General features: G+C 41.2%; 1 protein-coding gene across 7 annotated transcripts in view; it reads left to right on the forward strand.

Annotated features, from left to right (window-relative positions):
• The window catches only part of CACNB2 (calcium voltage-gated channel auxiliary subunit beta 2), a 395,376-nt gene that overhangs the window by 364,540 nt on the left and 8,383 nt on the right, over positions 1-22,453 (forward strand). For all 7 annotated transcript variants that reach the window (XM_084619151.1, XM_084619150.1, XM_084619149.1 and 4 more), the window contains 2 exons: positions 9,436-9,587; positions 10,628-10,723. In XM_084619151.1, the coding sequence (XP_084475277.1) occupies positions 9,436-9,587; positions 10,628-10,723 (248 nt within the window). The remainder of the gene's footprint in view (positions 1-9,435; positions 9,588-10,627; positions 10,724-22,453) is intronic.

The raw sequence follows: 22,453 nt of genomic DNA on the forward strand, positions 1-22,453 counted from the left end.
ATAAAAATCTGTTTCCACTGGGGAAATAAATCAGCCTTTTGTAAGAATGATTTTCACCAGACCACTGAGTATAGGGCTGCACAGCAGTTAAGTGTATAGTAGAAGTATATTAGCTTTGCTATGAGACCAATAGCAGATTTAACCATGTTGAGCAGAGAGAACCAAGCTCCCCACCCCCTCCAAATAGAACATGTGAAGTAAAGAACTGCATTTGAAGGATTACAAAGATGTTCATTTTAGACCTCATATTGTTCAGTCTTCCTTGGAAACTGCCTGAGTAAGGGGTATGTAAAAATAAAGATTTGAGGATTTGTCTTGTTTGAAACCAAAGTGACAGCTAAAAATCTCTGTTTCTGAGTATTTTAATGCTAACTAATCTATCCAAGAATGTTAGCAAAATACTAACTAGTGCCAACATTTATGCAAAATGATACAAAGGGAAAAATAAAGTTTTACTCAGCTCTTGTGTGAAAGCTTGCTTTTGTGTGAAAACAGCTGCATACAGAAGGGAAATATTTGCTTGCCAGTAATTTCTATATGTTTATGTGAAATGCCACTAGTTAGTCAAATTTATACTAAAACGAAAGGGCAGTTCATTTGCTAATTGCTTGAAATACCTAAAAACAAGTTTATTTTTTTGAAAAAAATACTCTTCACACAAAGGAGGTAAAGTACATGGTAAAAACTCACCAATATGAAATTCATTCCAAAATTGGCATATACATGGCTATTTGATTCTACATGTGTATATGACATCTGCAGAAGCTGCTGAGTTAGCTTTGCATTTTTTGCTGCTTTTCTTTGTTAGTATTAAGCACCCAAACCTTTTTGTTGGTTGTTCCTATGTATGTGACATTTCTAGCTGCTCTTGTTATAACCTTATCTCATGCTGTATACTTTGTACAAGAACCTGATTGTCTTGGCTTTTTCCATTCTTTGCTTCATTAATGCCCTCCCTTTCCAGATGTTTTGGGTATGTATATAAGCTTGCAAATTATGTTTCCTGCTGTTTTTGTGTTCTACAATTTAGTGTGCCTCACAAAGCCACTGTCTGTTTCCAATAACTGGTATTATAATGATATACAGAAGTCTTAGCTGTATTATGCACTGATTTTTTTCTTGGAGATGTCATTTTCTTTATTTATTTTAAAATGTTAAAAATAAAGTGGAGGGTGACAAGTGAACTATAAGGGTTAGATTTTCAAATGTAGGTGTCTAAATTGTATGTACAAGATCTGCATATACTAGTTCAAACCAGAGAATGTTCATGTAAAAAATACAGTTCTGAATATGATTAATTGATCGTACATATGATCGTGAACCGATTTATCTGATTTGTAACAGCCTGCCTGTGGTTATATGCACACAATTTGCATATATAATTTAAGTGCCTAACTTTGAAAATTTGACCCTAGGAACTTTATAGAATTCCTTGGTATTTTGCTAGTATCCTGTAGATAGTATTCTAAAGAGTGAAACATAAATGCTTATAGAAGCATAAAATGAAACTGTTATGGACAGTTAGTCCAAAATTCAACCATCATTTTTCTGAATCTATATGCAAAGCCAACAGAATGATTTGAACAGTCATATCCATTAAATTCTTCGCAATTATGCTATTGGAAGAAGATGTTAGCGTGGTATTCAATGTGTTTAATAATTTAATTATGACCTCTTTATATGGTTTCTGTTCCAAAATAAATACTTCACTGCTCTTAAAATAAATGTAAACCAAAATGAAAAAGGAATGTTGGATGTCCAACACACTCACAAAGCTCTTTGGCCTAGCTATTGAGTGCATGTAATAGGGACTGGGAAACAGGATTTAGGGCTTGTCTATACTTGAAACACTACAGCAGCACAGCTGCAGCTGCACCACTGTAGGGCTTCAGTGTAGACACTGCCTACACCAACGTGAAGGATTCTCCTCTTGGCAAGAAGCAGTAGCTAGATGAACAGAAAACATTTCTCAACCTAGTGCTGCCTACGTGGGGACTTAGGTCAGCTTAACTATGCCACTCAGCGGTGTGGATTTTTCACATCCCTGAGTGGCATAGTTAAGCTGACCTAATTCTCTAGTGTAGACCAGACTTGAGACAGAAAATATATTTTGGTTTCAAGCTACCAAAGTTTTCTTATCGTCCCGAGAAAAAAACATGGCTTTAAAGGTAGGAAAATATCTTGACCATCTCCTTTTAAATTAAGACTTTTTGAAGATACTGGCCAGACCCTAAGTAGTAGCCAAGAAACTCTCTACATAACTCAGATTTTGAGGGCGCTCTCCCAATCCTGGGGCTGCCTTAAGCCAGAAGAATGCTCTTACCTGTAGCAGTTTTCCCAAGGAGCCAATCTGGCAGCCAGCAATTGCTGAGGTATAACAAAGCCCTGGCCACACCCCTGGAGAGGTGGGATACCTTAGAGATCTCTGAGGCCTGGGATCTCTAAATTTCTAGCCCCCACTCAACATCAGAATACTCAAGTCTTCCATTAAGCTGCACCAAGCACAGCTCAGGATCAGGATCTGTGTATAACTGTTACTTGTGTGCACACATTAAAGTTGTGTGTTGAACCCTAACTCACCCATATTCTGACTTCTGAGTATTTAACTCTACAGATTTAATAACATCATTATTTTGAATATAATTTCATGGGGTTTTTTTTCCAAGAAAAAGGGGAGGTGGTTGGACAAGAATAAATGTCCCCAATTCAGTAAGTTACAGATACCAGGCAGCATCATATCACCCAACTTTCTGTTAGCACTAGAGGCCAAGTCTATATTCATGTAGCAATCTTTTTACACCTAAAAGAGGTATGGTGATACCATACCTTTTTATTTTAAACATCAGTAATTTTAAAACAACAAATCAAATTTTTTTTCATTTAAGTTATATATTTTAGGTTTCAGTGAGATCTATGTATCAAGCTACATTTGAAGGAAAATCTGATCATAGTTTTACAATTATGAATATTCCTATTTGGCCAGTTGGAAAAATACATACATGACTATAACAACACATGCATTACATTACACCTTTCTAAATGCCCACTGCAGTAGTTACACTATATAGCTGGACAAGTTTTCAGTTTAGTTGTTTTAGAGCCAGATTCTGCTACCTTTACTCATGTTGAACCTCACTCAATGGGACTGTTTGTGGAATAAGGTATAACAGGAGGTGAGTAAGGATATCACCATCTGGCCTGCAATGAATACTTTACAAAAATGTCTTCACTTTCCTTACTGCTTCTCGGTAACATGCTTGATCATTGTATTTAAACAATAAAGTTTGTGTTTTAGCCACTTAAATATTGTAATGATGGTACAAGTACTTTCAAAGTCATGACTATTTACAGTAAACAAGTAGCCACTTATTTAGGTGCCTAGATATGGATTTCTGAGCCTAATTTTAGGTGTCCATGTTTCTATATTAATCCATTGTTTCCAGGATTTGCTAAACTACACTATTCACATTCACTTGGGTTCAAACTAGGAAGTCTCATCCAAAGTGGATTTTTGTTATTTTGTTTAAAAAAAAACAAAGGGGGAAAGGTAGGTATGTCTTTGTGCGACTTACCATTTTTAAATGAATATTTGCTGGTGATTAATACATATTGTTCACTGAACCCTTTGTATTCTGATATTACACCAATTATGGTGGTTGAATTTCTGTGGCAGAAGTTATTTGATTATAAACAGGACTTGATTTTATAGTTACATTTTATGCAGAACGCCCAAAATATACTGTTGGTTTTAAATTTATAGATATTTCAGTTATATTTGACTGTTTAAAAATCATTTTAATAGGACAATCTTAGTAAAATTTACTGTCTCTTAAACTGGTTTACTGTTTAGTCTGTACACATGTTGAACAAAATGGTCATCCCTCCCCCTTTTTCCTGTATAGGTCGCTACTCTTCTCAATAAATGCTAAAGACCTATCTGGCTTCAAGACTAAGCTTGATAAGTTTATGGAGGAGATAATATGATGGGATAGGCTAATTTTGGCAATTAATTGGTCTTCGACTATTAGGGGTAGATATGCCCAATGGCCTGTGATGGGATGTTAGATGGGGTGGGATCTGAGTTACTACAGAGAATTCTTTCCTGGGTGTCTGGCTGGTGAGTCTTGCCCACCTGCTCAGGGTTTAGCTGATAGCCATATTTGGGGTCGGGAAGGAATTTTCCTTCAGGGCAGATTGGCAGAGGCCCTGAGGGTTTTTCGCCTTCCTCTGCAGCGTGGGGCACGGGTCACTTGCTGGAGGATTCTCTGCACCTTCCAGTCTTTAAACCACGAGTTGAGGACTTCAATAGCTCAGACATAAGTTGGGGGTTTGTTGAAGGAGTGGGTGGGTGAGATTCTGTGGCCTGTGTTGTGCAGGAGATCAGACTAGATGATCATAATGGTCCCTTCTGACCTTAAAGTCTATGATTCTATGATTTTACCATTTTGGTGCAGCAACCTTTTTTCTAAGCCACACTATTGGCTAGGCCTGGTTTGATTGTGGTCTTTCCCCAACAGAATGCTAGCTTTTATTTTTTTCATAATTAATTAGAAACCAGTGGCCTTGATTCTCTCTGTTATACTGTTGTAAATCAAAGAGTAACTTGTTTGAAATCAGTGTGGTTACACGGTGTAAAACCTGTGTGAGAACAGAATCGGGCTTCCAGTATCTCCTCTCTTTCTGAGTTGATTTGAAAAATATTATTGTCAAAAGTCACTAGTATGAGATGTTACTGATCATTCTAACATGACATTTATGCTTGTGCATAAGTTATGAGACTGTTCATACTGTTTTCTCTGCAGTATAAACAGCATTTGTAAGATCAGTGGCTGGCTGTTTTTTTCCAGAAGAATAGGGCTGATTTGATTGTATAGCTGATGAAGTTAGGATAGTAACTTAAAGACCTGATGCTTCTAAAAGAGGGTATGTTAATATCAGCAGAAGACAAAAATGATAATAGTTAAAGATATGTCAACAATTAGTAAGCCAGAAAATATAAATAAATGGCTGCAAGAGAAAGGTCAAATAGAGTCTGGTATTTGGATGTTGGATGATTTATGGTTGGTTAGTGTAAATTGACATTTAAATGTGCACACACCAGTACGGTCAATGTAGCCCTATTCCGTCTGTCATCGGTTAATTCTTGGAAACACATGCCATCCTTAGTTGTTGCTGCTGAAAATCAAAATACTTTGCTTCATCTAAACAAAACAGCTTTAGGTTTGTAATTCAATATTCATGGTCCAGATCTTGCAGAGTGGTAAGATCGCTCAGGGTATGTTTGCACTGCAGCTGGGAAGTTAATTCTGTGCTCAGGTAGACATACACATGCTAGCTCTGCTGGACTTAGCACTCTACAAATAGCAGTGTGGCTACAGCTGCTCAAGCTAGCTGCCTGATACATACCCAGTGATTGGGTGAGATTGTATTTAGGAAGCTAACCTGAGCAGCCTCCCTTTCCACCGTGGCCACACCTTTATTTTTAGCATAATAGCTTGAGCCAAACTAATGCGTGTAAGTCTACCCGAGCTGGGACTTACACCTCCCAGCTGCTATGTAGACATACCCTTTATGACCACTCCCTTTCCAGAGGAGCCTGAAAGCTGCTCTTGCCATCCACAGAAGGATCCTCCTGAAACATAGTGCCAGTGTAGCAACTTCTGTGTCAACCCCCGTTCATAGTGCAAGTGTAGGTGGCATTACTGGGACTTCCTTACATCCCCAAAATACTCTTGGCAGCTGTATTGGCCTCTTGGGGCTGTTAGCAGCCCGAGTAATTTAGTGCAGACTTCAAGGACTTATTCAGACTTACAGGAATGCAGTGGTTACCTTTGCACCCCTCCTCCATATCTGAGCCCATACATTTAAACTGTCTTTAATAATTCCTTTTTTTCCCTATTACTTTTGCTGGATTTTCTACTTTGTGTCAATATATAAAAAAAATGGCTCAAAGGTTTTGATTACCTTTTTTGAAGTAGAGGTAAGGCTTATTAAATAAAAAGAGAGAGAGACAAAAGTCTCTCATGCTGGAGTTAAGGCTATATGCACAAGTACATAACCTCACATATTGTGGCTTTGAAATCCCTTAGTTAAAAGCTAAGGCCAAAATTTTTAGATATGGATTCTTAAACATAGGAATTTAAATCTATTTTAGACACATAAATAACTAGCCTGATGTTCAGAGGTGTTGAGCAAATGCAGATCTTATTGGCTTAAGGGGGAGCACAGAACCTCTGAAAATAATGCCAATTGCATAGATATCTACATCGATACTTAGGTGTCTAGTTGTCAGTACTCACCTGAAAATTTTGGCCCAAGTGTTATCAAGAGTTACAGAGCACCCACACTCATAAGAAAACAGCAGCCATAATGTTCAGACTGTGAAATCAGCAAAGCCTCAGGTCTTGGTTCCAAAATGTTATGATTTCAGAAATTTCCTTTATAGACTTCCAGGACTAATTTAATTTCTCTTTTGGGAGAGATCATTCTAGCTCCAAGGACACTGGTCAGATCCTCAACTGGTATAAATCTTCATGCAGACAAAGGGGCTAAACCAATTTGCACTAGCCAGGGTCCTAGCCTACTATCTTCTTGAAGCATTTTCCCTTTTGAGCATCATTATTTACTAAGTAGCTAGGGAAGCCTTAACTTCATTCCACTGTGTGATTGCTTTTCTCATAATCAGAAACCTGCTTTGAAACCTTTGTTTTTGAAACAGTTTGAGTTTAGAATGAAGCGGATGTCAGAAAATCTTTGATATCTTCACTCTTTGAAATAAGTTGTAAGAAGATGGCATGTGGTGGCAAAGGAAGTTTCCATTATTCTAGCGCTAAAGTCAATGTGATTCCTTTCAGACATATTGATTATGCTGTTCTCAAGGTCATGTGGCCTTCACTTAATAGTTGTGTCTTTTCTGAGTGCTTGTAAATTTTTCTTTTAGGACACTGTCCCTTTTCATATTTCAAACGTTGGTGAAATCTGATTCTGATGGAATCTTGAAAAGAATAGAAATATTACATCATACAAAAGGTCTAATATATTGGCAGGTGCAAGTAGTAATTTCTTATAATATAATTCTTTCTGAACATGCTGGTTGACACCAAGAAGTATTTTGGGGGGATCTGGAATTAGCATATGACTCTTCAGCTAGTCTGAGGGTTTCAGATCAGGTTGGTTTTGTCTCTTATATGGTACTTTTCCACTTGTTCAACAGCCCTTGAGCTGTACTATATTTGATAGTAATTATGTCACAATTTTGTTGTTTTATCACTTTTTTGATGTTGCTGATAAACATATAGCCATGAACAGATGAATTCCATGCATCAGCTGAACTACAACACTCATGTATGTTGGATTTAGCAGCTCCCTGTTGCCGTTATAGATTGTGGGCTGTACTAGTTACCACTGAAATGCTCTGCATCTGTTCCACACGTTTGAAGGATGATTCCATTTTCCCACCCCAGCATCTGTGTCGTTCTCTCAAACAAAGCTCTTCTACTGCAGCTTTGCACAGGAGACCACACATTTTACTTTGATTAATTTGTTGAGTTCCTAGAGAAGTGAAGGACTATCCTGTTCCGCAGTGATAACGCTGTAACACTGATAAACTAGTTACAGTCTTAAAAACCAGCAAGTGTGGTATGGTCTGAGCTGTCACCTGCTGCCTCACACTTTACCTTTCGGCCTGAGGAGTGAAGTCTTGGATCTTCTCCTTGGATAGAAAGGCTTTAACTGAGCAGTGATTAGCTGGGGTATTATGTACTTTGGTTGGCTGCTGGAAACAAATTGGGATTTTTGGTAACTTATGAACCCTAGGTTTCAGAGTAACAGCCGTGTTAGTCTGTATTCACAAAAAGAAAAGGAGTACTTTAGCTCACGAAAGCTTATGCTCAAATAAATTGGTTAGTCTCTAAGGTGCCACAAGTACTCCTTTTCTTTTTATGAACCCTAGTGACTCTAACAGTGACACATTGATCTTTTGTCACCCTCCAAAGTAATGCCATTCACCACAGAATTATCCAAGTAGAGGAATGTGTGTGCTCCTAGCCCATGCAGGCTGGCTACATTTCCCAAAGCATTTAGTGACAACTCATGCTGCTAACCCAGCTCAAACAGCAAACACAAAATTGATAACATAACACTATATTTTAGTGTTTGGATAGTCCCTTTGTGTGCATGTCAGCATCCACTAGTTTCTTACCCTTTTGAATTTACCTTATTCTAGTTAGTTATCTTAAATAGTGGTGTGGAATGAGCACAGAACTAGAATCCCATTCCCATTTGAGTTATGATCTTGGCTCCAACATTGACTTCATCTGTAGGTTAAGCAAATCATTTAACCTCTGATTCAGTTTCCCTGTCTGTGAAATAGGGGAAATAATTAGAACTTGGCAGAGAAAAGTTATCTTCTTAGAAGATTTCACTATTTTGAAATTAGGGGTTTTTTTTCAAAAAAAATTTGAAATTCTCCATGAAGAGGGATGGAGGCCCAGCTCTGGAGCAGTCCTCCTAGGAGCTGCCTTGGAATCATGGACCTGTGAAGCCCTTGGTCCCTAGAAGCCTGTATATGGGCGAACTGGCAAGAACCAGACAGGTTTCTGTCGGAAACCTGCTTGTTTTCTCAGGAACTGCATTGAAATAAACTATTTCCATGGAATGTTCTGATTTTGATGAATCGACAAATTCCAATGAAAAACTGTTTTGTCATATATTTTTCTGACCAGATCTGATAATAATCCTTATCTACCTCAAAGGTTATTGGGAGGATTATTAGCATTATTTTGAATTTTTTGTTTTCAAAGTACTTTACAAATATTGACCAACATTTTCAGACCTAGTGCCATATTACGTATAGGGCCCAATTTTGAGAGATGGTAAGCATTGATAACTTATGTTGAAGCAAATAGAAATTATGGGTGCTTAGTACCGTATGAAAAACAAGTCTCTTCCTGGTGCCTCACTATAAATTTAATTGTGTAGCTTCAGGCACTCAGGTTTGAAAATTATGGTCATTAAGTATAATTAGAGTCTGTGCTGCAATAACTTACAAATAAGGAATCTACTGAGTTACTGTAGTAAAATTGAGGGATTCATATTTCAAACAGGAGATCATAATGCTGCATACACCTCTTTGCTATACACACATGGATTTGATCTTATAAGAAGGTGTTAAAAACTGCATATTAGTAGTATACAAAAGCATGAAGGTGAGACTGGTAAAGAGTATGACCTTCAGAGAACGTAAACTGTAGGCGGAATGTTCTTGCTAAAGATATGTTTGCTTCAGTAGAATGCCAGTGACATTAACAATTAACAGCTCCTGCCAATCTACTCATATGTTGTGGGAGCTGCATGCCAATCTACCTCATTTTTACATTTGTTAGAATTAATTTCTGTTAAATATTTTCATAACTCTAATTTTCTACTTATCTGCAGCTGAAGTTCAGAGTGAAATTGAACGGATATTTGAATTAGCAAGGACATTGCAGCTGGTAGTACTTGATGCTGATACCATTAATCATCCAGCTCAACTAAGTAAAACTTCTCTGGCTCCCATTATAGTATATGTAAAGATTTCTTCTCCCAAGGTAACTATCTTACTGCGCTTAATTCTGTTTCAATCCACTCATTCTTTGAGACCTGTGCCACAGGTACAAAGAGACACAGGTTCTGAACTGGGTGTCATTGAAGATCAATGAATTGCACTTTTGAATTATTTCCCTTTGGATGGGAAGATACCATTAAAAGGATATAATCTCAATCAGTGGGTTACAAAATCACTTTTTTGCAAAAAAGAGATAACTATAGTTCTAGTGGTTACTTAAGTTAGAACTAAGGGAAACAGTTCTCTTGTTTATTATTATTTATGTAATATTGCTTTACAGAGTGTCAACAGTTTGTTAGAAGCTTTGCAGAAATATGAGCTAAGGTCCTTGTCCCAAAAACTTTATAATCCAAGTAGACAGTATAGAAATGAAGATAAGGGAGGAGATGTTCTGAGCAGCAGGACAACTGATCAGTACAGTTCAGCACACACAGTGTTTAGTTCTGTAATTTTTGTTCAGTTTATTCTTAAGATGTTCAGTCATTTAATTTACCACCATTTCGCTGTGTGGGGATGTCTACATTTATAGTCTTCTTGGAACAAGTACATCCTGAAAAGATGTTGGAAGGAGAAAGTTGAGGCCTGGTAAAGTGGGTCTGGAAGAGCATTCTCAAGAGTCTCATTGCAAATGGTTACATGGAAGAAGGCACACATGAGAATAGGAGGACCAGAAGGTGTCAGTTAGTTCAACTTGGGCAGAAAAAGAGAGAGAAAGGGAATAAAGAGAATGAGAGCAGAGAGGTAGGCAGGAGCGAGGTTGTGCAGGGCCTAAATGTCAAGGCATAAAGGCTCTTAAACCCAGTGAATGAGACATTATTTGATATGTTAAAAATTACACAAGGGAGTTACTTTTTTGAAGAGTACACAAATACATTGGGCCTAATCCTGCTAACAGTCAAGCCCCTGGCAAATCTCCCATTGAATGGAACGGTTTGGTCCTATTCCCACTATCTGACTACTTCTTGCTTCTGAGTTCTTTCTTTTCCCACCCACTATGTATTTTAACTGTCTTATTTTCCACAGGTTTTACAGAGGCTAATAAAATCTCGAGGGAAATCTCAGGCTAAACACCTTAATGTTCAAATGGTGGCAGCTGATAAACTGGCTCAGTGTCCTCCAGTGAGTTACTGTTGATGCATAACTGATGTGGAAATGTAGACTCCTGTTCAAAGTGACTAGTCTGTCCTTTGTTTCCAAGTAATAGGTTAATTGTGTAACATTTGTTGGTGCTTGCCACTGTTTGTTCATATTTCACTTGTCATTTTGCACAAAACTCCATTTGAGATCTCTGTATGGCGTAATGGTCAAATATATTTCTTTTTCAGCAATATGATTAATCCTGGAGATATATACGTACTGAGCCACCAATATTTTTACATGATCCATAGCTGAGGAACTAAATTACTTCAGTAACTCTTTATAGGTTATTGATCCAAAACTGAACTGATTTGGTTTATGACCAAAAGTTGCCTCTGGCAGTGTTCCCTCTAATTTTTCCCACACATGTTTGGAATGAATTTTGTCATGTGCACTGATATCGAGGTGATGTGTGACACATCCCCTTCATATTGCTGTACATAACAAAATTCTTGTGGTGGGGTTGGAGACGAGGGGTTCAGCGTGTGGGAGAGGGCTCAGGGCTGGGGCAGAGGGTTGCGGTGCAGGGGTGTGAGAGTTCCAGCTGGTGGTGCGGGCTCTGGGGTGGGGCCGGGAATGAGGGGCTCAGGGCTGGGGCACAGGGTTGAGGGATGGGCTGTGGCTGGGGATGAGGGGCTTGGGGTGCAGGCTGCCCCAGGGCTATGGTGGGGAGAGAGGGCTATGGTGGGGAGAGAGGGACCTCAGGAGGGTCCAACCCCCTGCTCAAAGCAGGACCAATCCCCAATTAAATCATCCCAGCCAGGGCTTTGTCAAGCCTGACCTTAAAAACTTCTAAGGAAGGAGATTCTACCACCTCCCTAGGTAACGCATTCCAGTGTTTCACCACCCTCCTAGTGAAAAAGATTTTCCTAATACAATCTAAACCTCCCCCACTGCAACTTGAGACCATTACTCCTTGTCCTGTCATCTTCTACCACTGAGAATAGTCTAAAACCATCATCTTTGGAACCACCTCTCAGGTAGTTGAAAGCAGCTATCAAATCCCCCCTCATTCTTCTCTTCTGCAGACAAACAATCCCAGTTCCCTCAGCCTCTCCTCATAAGTCATGTGTTCCAGACCCCTAATCATTTTTGTTGCCCTTCGCTGGACTCTCTCCAATTTTTCCACATCCTTCTTGTAGTGTGGGGCCCAAAACTGGACACAGTACTCCAGATGAGGCCTCACCAATGTCTAATAGAGGGGAATGATCACGTCCCTCGATCTGCTGGCTGTGCCCCTACTTATACATCCCAAAATGCCATTGGCCTTCTTGGCAACAAGGGCACACTGCTGACTCATATCCAGCTTCTCGTCCACTGTCACCCCTAGGTCCTTTTCCGCAGAACTGCTGCCTAGCCATTCGGTCCCTAGTCTGTAGCGGTGCATTGGAGTCTTCCGTCCTAAGTGCAGGACCCTGCACTTATCCTAGTTGAACCTCATCAGATTTCTTTTGGCCCAATCCTCCAATTTGTCTAGGTCCCTCTGTATCCTATCCCTGCCTGCCACTGTATCTACCACTCCTCCTAGTTTAGTATCATCTGCAAATTTGCTGAGAGTGCAATCCACACCATCCTCCAGATCATTTATGAAGATATTGAACAAAACCGGCCTCAGGACCGACCCTTGGGGCACTCCACTTGATACTGGCTGCCATCCAGACATGGAACCATTGATCACTACCCGTTGAGCCCGACAATCTAGCCAACTTTCTACCCACCTTATAGTGCATTCATCCAGCCCATACTTCTTTAACTTGCTGACAAGAATACTGTGGGAGACCGTGTCAAAAGCTTTGCTAAAGTCAAGAAACAATACATCCACTGCTTTCCCTTCATCCACAGAACCAGTAATCTCATCATAGAAGGCGATTAGATTAGTCAGGCATGACCTTCCCTTGGTGAATCCATGCTGACTGTTCCTGATCACTTTCCTCTCATGTAAGTGCTTCAGGATTGATTCCTTGAGGACCTGCTCCATGATTTTTCCAGGGACTGAGGTGAGGCTGACTGGTCTGTAGTTCCCAGGATCCTCCTTCTTCTCTTTTTTAAAGATGCGCACTACATTAGCCTTTTTCCAGTCGTCCGGGGCTTCCCCCGATCGCCATGAGTTTTCAAAGATAATGGCCAATGGCTCTGCAATCACAGCCGCCAACTCCTTTAGCACTCTCAGATGCAACGCATCCGGCTCCATGGACTTGTGCACGTCCAGCTTTTCTAAATAGTCCCTAACCACTTCTTTCTCCACAGAGGGCTGGCCACCTACTCCCCATGCTGTGTTGCCCAGCGCGGCAGTCTGGGAGCTGACTTGTTCGTGAAGACAGAGGCAAAAAAAGCATTGAGTACATTCGCTTTTTCCACATCCTCTGTCACTAGGTTGCCTCCCTCATTCGGTAAGGGGCCCACACTTTCCTTGGCTTTCTTCTTGTTGCCAACATACCTGAAGAAACCCTTCTTGTTACTCTTAACATCTCTTGCTAGCTGCAGCTCTAGGTGCGATTTGGCCCTCCTGATTTCATTCCTACATGCCTGAGCAACATTGTTATACCCTTCCCTGGTCATTTGTCCAATCTTCCACATCTTATAAGCTTCTTTTTTATGTTTAAGATCCTCAAGGATTTCACTGTTAAGATAAGCTGGTCGCCTGCCGTATTTACTATTCTTTCAACACATCAGGATGGTTTGTCCCTGTAACCTCAATAGGGATTCTTTGAAATACAGCCAGCTCTCCTGGACTCCTTTCCCTCTCATATTATTCCCCCAGGGGATCCTACCCATCAGTTCCCTGAGGAAGTCAAAGTCTGCTTTCCTGAAGTCCAGGATCCGTATCCTGGTGCTTACCTTTCTTCCCTGTGTCAGGATCCTGAACTCAGCCATCTCATGGTCACTGCCTCCCAGATTCCCATCCACTTTTGCTTCCCCTACTAATTCTTCCCGGTTTGTGAGCAGCAGGTCAAGAAAAGCTCTCCCCCTCATTGGATCCTCCAGCACTTGCACCAGGAAATTGTCCCCTACACTTTCCAAAAACTTCCTGGATTGTCTGTGCACCACTGTAGTGCCCAGCAGATATCAGGGTGATTGAAGTCGCCCATGAGAACCAGGGTGTGGCAGGCCATGGCAGGTCCAGGGCTAAGTTGGGGCTGAGGGAGGGGCTCCATGATAAGTCCCAGCCAGGTGGATTTCCAGGTGGGTATAAAATGAATTGGTGGCTTCTTTGTATTTCCTACTGGGCAGATACTATCACAGTTGGCTTCACCTGGATTTACTTGCATTCTTACTAATTTCAGCAGAGAAGTATATGAGATCATACTATTGATTTGCACTGTATCCTTGGGCAAGTCATGCAAACACTTAGTTTCTCCATATTTAAAATGAAGATGATAATATCATGCTCAGCTACTCACTATTAGAGCTGAGCAAATTCGGGGACTAAAACAAAAAATCAGAAGAAAACAAATCCTCAGTTCAGTTCAAACCACAACAGACTTTTTTTGTTTTTTGGTTTTTGGGGAGGCGGCTGCTGAAACAAAAAAAAAAAACCCCAAAGTGCTTCAAGTTGAACAAAATGTTTTTGATTTTATGTTTCATTTCAGGCCATTTTCAGGTGTTCAGGTTGGCTCTGTATATCCCCATTTACGGGTATTGTGCCACTTTGTGGTGCCTAATGGTAGGACCATTTCCAAGCAGTGTATATTAGAGTGCCCACCTGGCCCCTCCTGCCTCTCCCCTCAGCATCTCCAATTGTTCTGAGGATGAGGATCTATAAGGATACACAGTGCTCTCTACTATCTCAGTTCCTTCCAATCACTATGCCAGATGGACACAAACTGCTCCAGTCCATTCAGATCTGGGGTTTTCTCCACTTCTTAGTGTCTTTATACTTGTTTAGTGTAGTTACTTAAGTTAGTTAGTAGTCAGTTCTGGGTTACAGTGCAGCTGAATTAAAAAAAAAGAAGGTGGGATTCAAGAGATATGCCTTGTGCCCAGCATCTGATGACCATGACATGCTTGGGAGAGGGCCACTCTCCTGGATGTTCCATCTGACAGACTTTCACACCCAGAGCTTGCAAGATGAGACACAACAGATTGCAGGTGCTTCTACTTAAGGAGGCCTTTGAGGCTAAATACTCCAGTCTCAGGCGCTTGTTGGATCCGAAGTCTAAGAGACCAGCTTTTAATCCAGTGACTTACTCCAGCAAGTTGAAGCAGCTTAAAGGATCCAGGAAATGGGATCCTTCATCTGGTCAGGCTCCAGATCCTGCTGCTCAAGCTGTAAGGTCTTCAAAGGACCTGTCAATAAAGAAAGGCAGACCACCTGCTATGGAACCAAGAGGTACATTGTCAGCTCTGGCTGTATCAGTTCTGAAGAAGGAGGCAACGGAGAAAACAGACACTATTAGCGGTGCCAGATCCTGCATGTCAAATTTGTTGGATCTGCTCAACTCTGACATGGCCTCTACGGTTCCAGCTCCAAAATCCAGGCTGATTCTAGCTTCAGTTTCCGGGCACCAAAGAGGTGGAGCTGAACATTTCATTAGATTCTGCACCATCCAAATTTTTGGCTCAGCTTTGACATATGCTTTAGATCCAGGTTCATCTTTTGATCCAAAGGAGACTTTTACTTTGGTGGCTGATATACGCTGTTCAGCTTCTGATTGCTGTTCAGATCTGAGTGAGAGGGTCTTGAAGAAGAGTCAGGTTTCATTGCTCTGCTCACCACATGGGTTCATTGCTGTCTCCAATGCACTCCATCATGGATCCGAGGCCAGATCCACATTTAGATCAGGACAGAGGAAGAATAAAGAGACTTGTTTCCTCCCAGTTTGTGTCTCCTTTTGCTCCTCTTCCTCCAGGTATGTTCCCAGGTCCCAGCTGCTGAGAAGACTAGCAGGCCTGGACACCATGGCCTTACTGGGTACCACCATGGCCTTACTGGGTGCAGGAATTTATCAGTTGTGCTCTCCTTATGGATGGAGAGATGATGCTTCATCTGTAAAGGATCCAGCAGCGGAGAAGTCCTCAGATCTGGTTCTGCCAGATCTGTCTGCATCTCAGACAGTGGTTCATGTTACTCTGTCTAAAAAGGAAGATAGTATGCTCTTGTTCAAAAGAGTAGTTGACACAGACTATGATCCAGATGACCTGATGTCAGCAGATGAGCATGTGGGAGTGGCTTCCACCTCTTTCCCTTTCGAGGAAGTTCCATGACTAGGGGATCACATGGCATCCATGTTGAATTTACCTTCAGTAGCTGTGGAGGAAACCTTCCATCTGGTGTTGGTCTGCTGCAGCTGGCTAAGACTCTCTCGTCCACTGCTGTCTTTTGCCAGCCTATTTCTAAATTGACAGTCAAATTATATCAGATACCCTCAGAAGGGTTTTCATATTTTCACACCCCCCCTTACCTAAGTCACTGGTGGTGGCTGTTGCCAGTAGTAGGTTGAGGTCTGGACAAGCACGTTCCATTCCTGGTGGCAGAGAAGGAAAAAAGATTGATTTTCTAGGGAGAAAAGTGTTTTCCTCTTCTCATGTTGATATTAGGGTGGCAAATTATCAAGTAATTATGGCCTACCATCAGTTTCATCTATAGGAAAAGATTACATTGTTTGTGCAGGATTTGCCAGATGACAAAAGGACATACAATTGCATTTGCTAAATGGAGGGTGAAAATGTGGCAAAGAATGCTCTTAGCTTCATTTGATGCCTCAGACTCGCCAGAGCTTTGGCTTCTGTGGTTATTCTGAGGAGACGTGCTTGGCTTCACTCCTCTTCTCTAGCTCTGAGTAACAGAATTAAGGTGGAAGATTTCCCCTTCAAAGGGGATATTCTTTTCAGTGGAAAGATGGATGAGTTACTGGGTAAAATGAAGGAGACAAAATCGATGGCTCATTCTTTAGGCTTGATTTCTTCTACTTAGGAGGAGACCAGCTACTCCTCCTTTCTGTATCAGAGACAGTATAATCCACAGTGTTCCTTGATTTATTTCTTGTGAAATCAAAGACGTCAGCAAAACATCCGCAGACTATGTCTTTCCAGAGCCAACAGAAGGAGAGGTCTTTTAAATCAAGGCCTAAATCTAAACAATCTGCTTCCTCTCTATCATCATCATTGAACACCAGGCCTCAGATTCTTCCTTTCCGCTGTTTGGAGACAGGTTAGCCCATTTTTATCAACAAATGGAAGCTTAGTGTATCGGACAAACAGATCCTATAAATTATAGAAAAGGGCTGTGACATAGTGTTTGAGAAACTCTACCCCCTTTCAATTCTCCCTATGTTTTCATTTTCAGGGAACCTTCTCATGATGATGTTCTGCTCTCAGAAGTGCAGACATTGCTTCTAATATGGGTTGTTGAAGATGTATCCAATCACCTGAGGGGTCAGGGTTTTATTTGAGTTACTTTCTGGTACAGAAAAAGAATGATGAGGAGGAAATGGGCTTATCTGATTTTAGATTTAAGTAACCTGAACAAACACATTTGGAAGTTTCAGTTCCATATGTTAACTCTGGCCTCCATAATCCCTTTGCTTTCAATTATGGAATGGTTTGCATCTCTTGATTTAAAAGACACATATTTTCATATTTCAGCACAGTCATCAAAACTACCTTCATTTTGTAGTGGCAGGACATTATTTCCAGTAAAAGGTGCTCCCATTTGGCCTGTCCACAGCACCAAGAGTATTACTAAGTGTCTCTCTGTGATAGCGATTCATTTGAGAAAGCAAGTTATTTTTGTTTTCCCATATTTTTGAAGCTGCTGTTTGTGATGCTCTATTAAGCCACATTGCCTATATAACCACCCTTTTTTCAGATTTAGAGCTGCTTCTGAATGTCAGAAAGTCAGATCTCTGTCCAGCTCCGAAAACGTTATTCATTGGCTCCATGTTGGACTCAGTAGTAGGGAAAGCCTTTCCACCAGAGGACAGATTTTTAAAAATAGTGCAATATGTTTTAAACATTCAAATATGTCAGACTCAGAAAGTAATCCTCCTGGGTTTCATGGCAGCTCCTACTTGACTTTATTTGCATATCTTAGAAAGAGACCAATGCGGCATTGGATGTCTAAAGTTTACAGGCCAAATCTGGACAGTCTTAAAATGTAAGTCAACATGCCTCAAGAAATGCTGGACTTATTGACATGAGGTCAGTCAGAGTAAGTGTCCTAAGAAGCATCCACTTCAATCCCACTTCGCCGTCAGTGAGGATAACTTCAGTTACATCAAACAGTGGCTGGGGGATACATCTGAGTCCTCTTTACAGGTCAAGATCATTGGGCTACTCAAGAGAAGGGCATGCATATGACCTTGACTGTAAAGATGACTCAGACGTGTGTGATATATATATATTATATATATATATATAATTAGAATTATCCTTGCCCTGTCCTGACCACTCTTCCTCACCACTTTCTGAATCAATGGAAAAGGGGAAAAGCATATAGAAGGGCCCTTCACCGTTGCAGACAGAAAGCATCCATCTACTATATATATATAAAATGTGTGTGTGTTGGAGTTCAGAGCCATTCATCTGGCCCTCAGATCATTCCTCACTCACATACACAGGAAGCAGTGACAGACAATACATCAACAAATAGGAGTGCTCACTCCACTCAGCTGTGTCCAGAGGCAATCAGATTATGGGGCTGATGAACTTGACATGATAATTACCCAGTGGCCCTGCATTTAACAGGAGAGAACAGCATGATTCCAGATAGTCTCAACAGGGATAGTTCTCGAATGAATGGTACACGAAGGATCAGTTGACTCAGAGCATCTTTTCCATTTGGGGTCAACTAGATGTGTACCTGTTTGCTACAAGGTTCAACAGGAAGAATTGCATCTTCTACTTGAGAGCAGGAAGAGACAGTCAGTCCATCTCTGATGCTTTCCATCTGCAACGGTGAAGGCCTCCCGCTCGTGGTCTGCCACGAAGCTAACCAATGCTGTGTGGGTGAACGCCCCTCAATTCCTTCTCAACCACCCCTGGCTAGAAACGAAACTATTAGCAGTCCATTCATCAGATCATTATATCTCTTAGCACTTCAATAGTTAGTTAATCCCTTTCTTAGTTGTAGGGCTTTCTTTATTTTCTTTCTTTTGGAAATTTTTTTTTTTTTTTAGTTTTCCCCCTTTGTCTGGGGTTTGCCCCAGCACAGGGTATGCCCGGTTCACCGAGCTTTAAAAGTTGCCTCTATTGTAAGGAGGCCATCCTTGTAGTGGATAAACATTTTGGCTGCATCTGTTGCCTTGGGGAAAGCCACATTTCCCAAAAGGGTGGTTTCTGCCAACAGCTGAAGTCCAGGTCTCGAAAGGACCGAGAACTTTAGACTAAAACTCCTTCTGAGGCAGCTCTTCAGCCATCCCCAGATCTAAAGATCTCATGGTTCTGACACACAAGAGTCTCCTTTGCTTAGTACCAAGAGTTCCAGTACCAAGTTTACTTTGGACATGGGAATCTCCACCGGTACCAAGACATTCACCTCCATTATCTGGTTGCCAGTACCAGGTGAAGTCCACCCCTTGTGACAGGGATTGGAAGCTCCTCGACCTCTTTGGAATAAAGGCCTATTCATCTACCACACTGAAATTCAGAATTGCAAACTATCAAGCTCTGACAGCAAAATATGACTACATCAATTAGGCAATTATGTGATCTTGCTGCACCCACTTCCTTCCGCTAATCAAGGGTACACACACCAGGGTCTTGGCAGACAACAGAGAATGCATGTACTACTTAAATCACCAGGGAGGCACCATATCACCCTCCCTTTGTGCAGAAGCACTAAAGCTATGGAACTGGTACATTTCGTACAGTGTCATAATAGCAGCAGCCTATCTTCCAGGAGTACAAAACACAATGGCGGACAGTCTCAGCCACAAGTTCCCACACAACCACAAATGGGAGGTAACTCAGCAGTACTACATGACGTATTCAGACGGTGCGGGAAACTGACTATAAACCTGTTTACCACTTACTTGAACAAGAAATGTCCACATTACTGCTTCACAGCAGGAATAGGACAACACTCCTTAGGAGATGCTCTCCTTACTCCATGGGAAAAGGATCTTCTCTATGCCTTTCCCCATTCCCTCTACTATCGAAAGTCCCATTAAAAATAAAAAGAGAAAGAACAAATGTTTTACTGATTGCTGCCTCCTGGCTGAGACAGGCATGGTATCCTTACTTGTCACAACTCGTGGCGTGCCTGCTGATCTCTCTCCAACCCACTCCCTACCTCCTCTCGCAAAACGAAGGACACACTCTCCATCCCAACCTGTGGATACTCCGACTCAAGGCCTGGCTCCTTCATGGTTCCAGCACACAGAAAGATCCTGTTCTGTGGAGGTACAGGAAGTGTTACTACACAGTAGAAAATCAAATTCCTGTTGTACTTACCTGCAAAAGTGGACCAGGTTTCAGGTTTGGTGTAATTCCAGACAGATTTATCCGACATCTGCTACTCTCCCAAAGATCCTAGATTATATACTGACTCTCAAGAAATCAGGACTATTTCTCAGTTCACTCAAAGTTCACCTAGTGTCCATAGCACCCTTCCATCAACAAAAGAGGGGTACTCAGTGCTCTCACACCCAACCACAAAGCAGTTGATCAGGGTATAGTAAAACTTTTCCCCCAACCTAGACATTCCACCCCAGCATGGGACCTAAACTTAGTGCTAAAGAGGCTGACTAGGCCACCCTTTGAACCCGTGGCTGCTTGTTTGCTCACAGACAGACTTGCTGGGGCGATCAATTCAGCGAGAAGAATAGGGGAACTAGCGGCACTAGTAGCACACACCCCTTATACAATATGTTTTGGGGACAAGGTTATTCTCGGCCCTTACCTGAAATTCGTCCCCAAGGTGACCTTGTCTTTTCACATAAACCAACTGATTCACCTTCCTTTTACCCCAAGTCTCACCGTGATAATGGGGGGGCTATAGTGCACACGCTAGACATTAGGAGAGCCCAAGTCTTTTACCTGGATAGTACAAAGGCCTTTAGAAAATCTCCTAAGCTTTTCCTCTCTGTTGGATTATCTAACATATCTCCCCTTTGGAGGGAATTCTGTCCCTCCTTGGGAACGTAATGTGGTTTTATCTACACACATGAAGCAACCTTTTGAACCCTTGGCTGAGTGTTCTTTGTATTATTTATCTGTTAAGATGGTATTCATTACTGCCATAACGCCAGTCAGAAGGGTGAGTGAATTAAATTAATACCTTGATGGCTAAACTACCACTTATGCCTTTTCACAAAAGTGAGGTGATTCTTAGACCTGGCCTCAGGTTTTTGCCAAAAATAGTTTCTGAATTTCACGTCAATCAGACAATTAATTTGCCAGTAATTTTTCCAAGGCCACATACAAATAAAGGTGAATCTTTTTACACTCTTTAGATGCTCTTGCATATTATTTAAATAGAATTAAAAGTTTACCAAAAAATCTACATTATTAATCTCTTATACTAAAAATTGTAGGGGTCATGCTGTGTCTTCCCAGACTATTTCTAAATGGATTAAACAATGTATTGTTGAATAGTACATGTTACAGACATCCCAGTGCCTACAATGGTACAATCTCATTTCACTAGATCTTTGGCAGTATCTTTTGCTTGCATTGAGCAAGTCACTGCTGCTGAGACTTGTAGGGCTAGAACTTGGAGTTCAGTGCACACTTCTGCTAAATAGTATGCTCTTGATTTGGCTTCAAGGGCTGATGCACGATTTGATAGATTGGTGCTTCCATCTCTATTCAGTTAGGATTCTGTTCCCTCCTCTAGGTTATTTGCTGCACTGCTTATTAAACTATCCATAAGTGGAACTATGCAGAGCCACTCAAAGAAGAAATGTTACTTGTAACCAGAGTTCTTCAAGATAGCGCTGCATATTTACACTTCCTGCCCTCCTTCCCTTCTTTCTCAGAGTCTTTTAATTCCTTTCTCTGGGTTGGCAGTGGAAGGAACTGAGGTTGGAGTGGGCTCTGTGTCTCCCCCGCACTTGCCCTCCATATGTTGGGAGACGCTGAGGGGAGGAGTAGGCAGGGGCGTGCAAGCCTCTAAGCGGACACTGCTTGGAGAAGATTCTACCATTACGCATCACAAGGTGGAACAATATCCATAGGTGTGAGTATCCAGAGCCAACTCAAAGAACTCCAGTTACAAGTAAGTAACGTTCATTTTTTTCACCTTTTTATATATATAAAGCTAATTTTCAAAATGAAAAATGAAAATGAAACATTTTGAAATGGCCTACATAAACTGTTTCAAATTTTTAATTTATTTTTTCACAATTTTGGTTTGGCTTGAACTATTACCAAATTCAGCCGGAATTTGTGAACAGTTAGTGACCTAAGAAATGCATTTTTCAGCAAATTTACTATTTACTCACACTCATTATTGTGTTGTGAGGCTCATTATTATGAATATACTTTATTGTTGGGTTTACTCTGTACCCCAAACCCCTAGCGTGCCTATATTGCCAGTAGCACACCCGGTGCATTGTGTCCCAGAGGCAAGCAGCATAGCTGCTTCAGCAGCTAAAAGCCTTGTAGGCGCTACCCCTGGTGAATCTCATGAAATGTTCGGACATGTGGCTAAGAGAGAGGTTTTTACTAGAGCTGGCAGGCAAGTGGAAAGGTCGCAAATACCCTAGAAAGAGAAGCTTAAACAGCTGCAGTTCAGAGTGAGCAATAGCCGTTCCTGTTTGGATCTCTGGG

This window comes from Lepidochelys olivacea (assembly GCF_965140295.1).
Source record: "Lepidochelys olivacea isolate rLepOli2 genome assembly, chromosome: 2".
Classification (NCBI taxonomy): domain Eukaryota; kingdom Metazoa; phylum Chordata; order Testudines; family Cheloniidae; genus Lepidochelys; species Lepidochelys olivacea.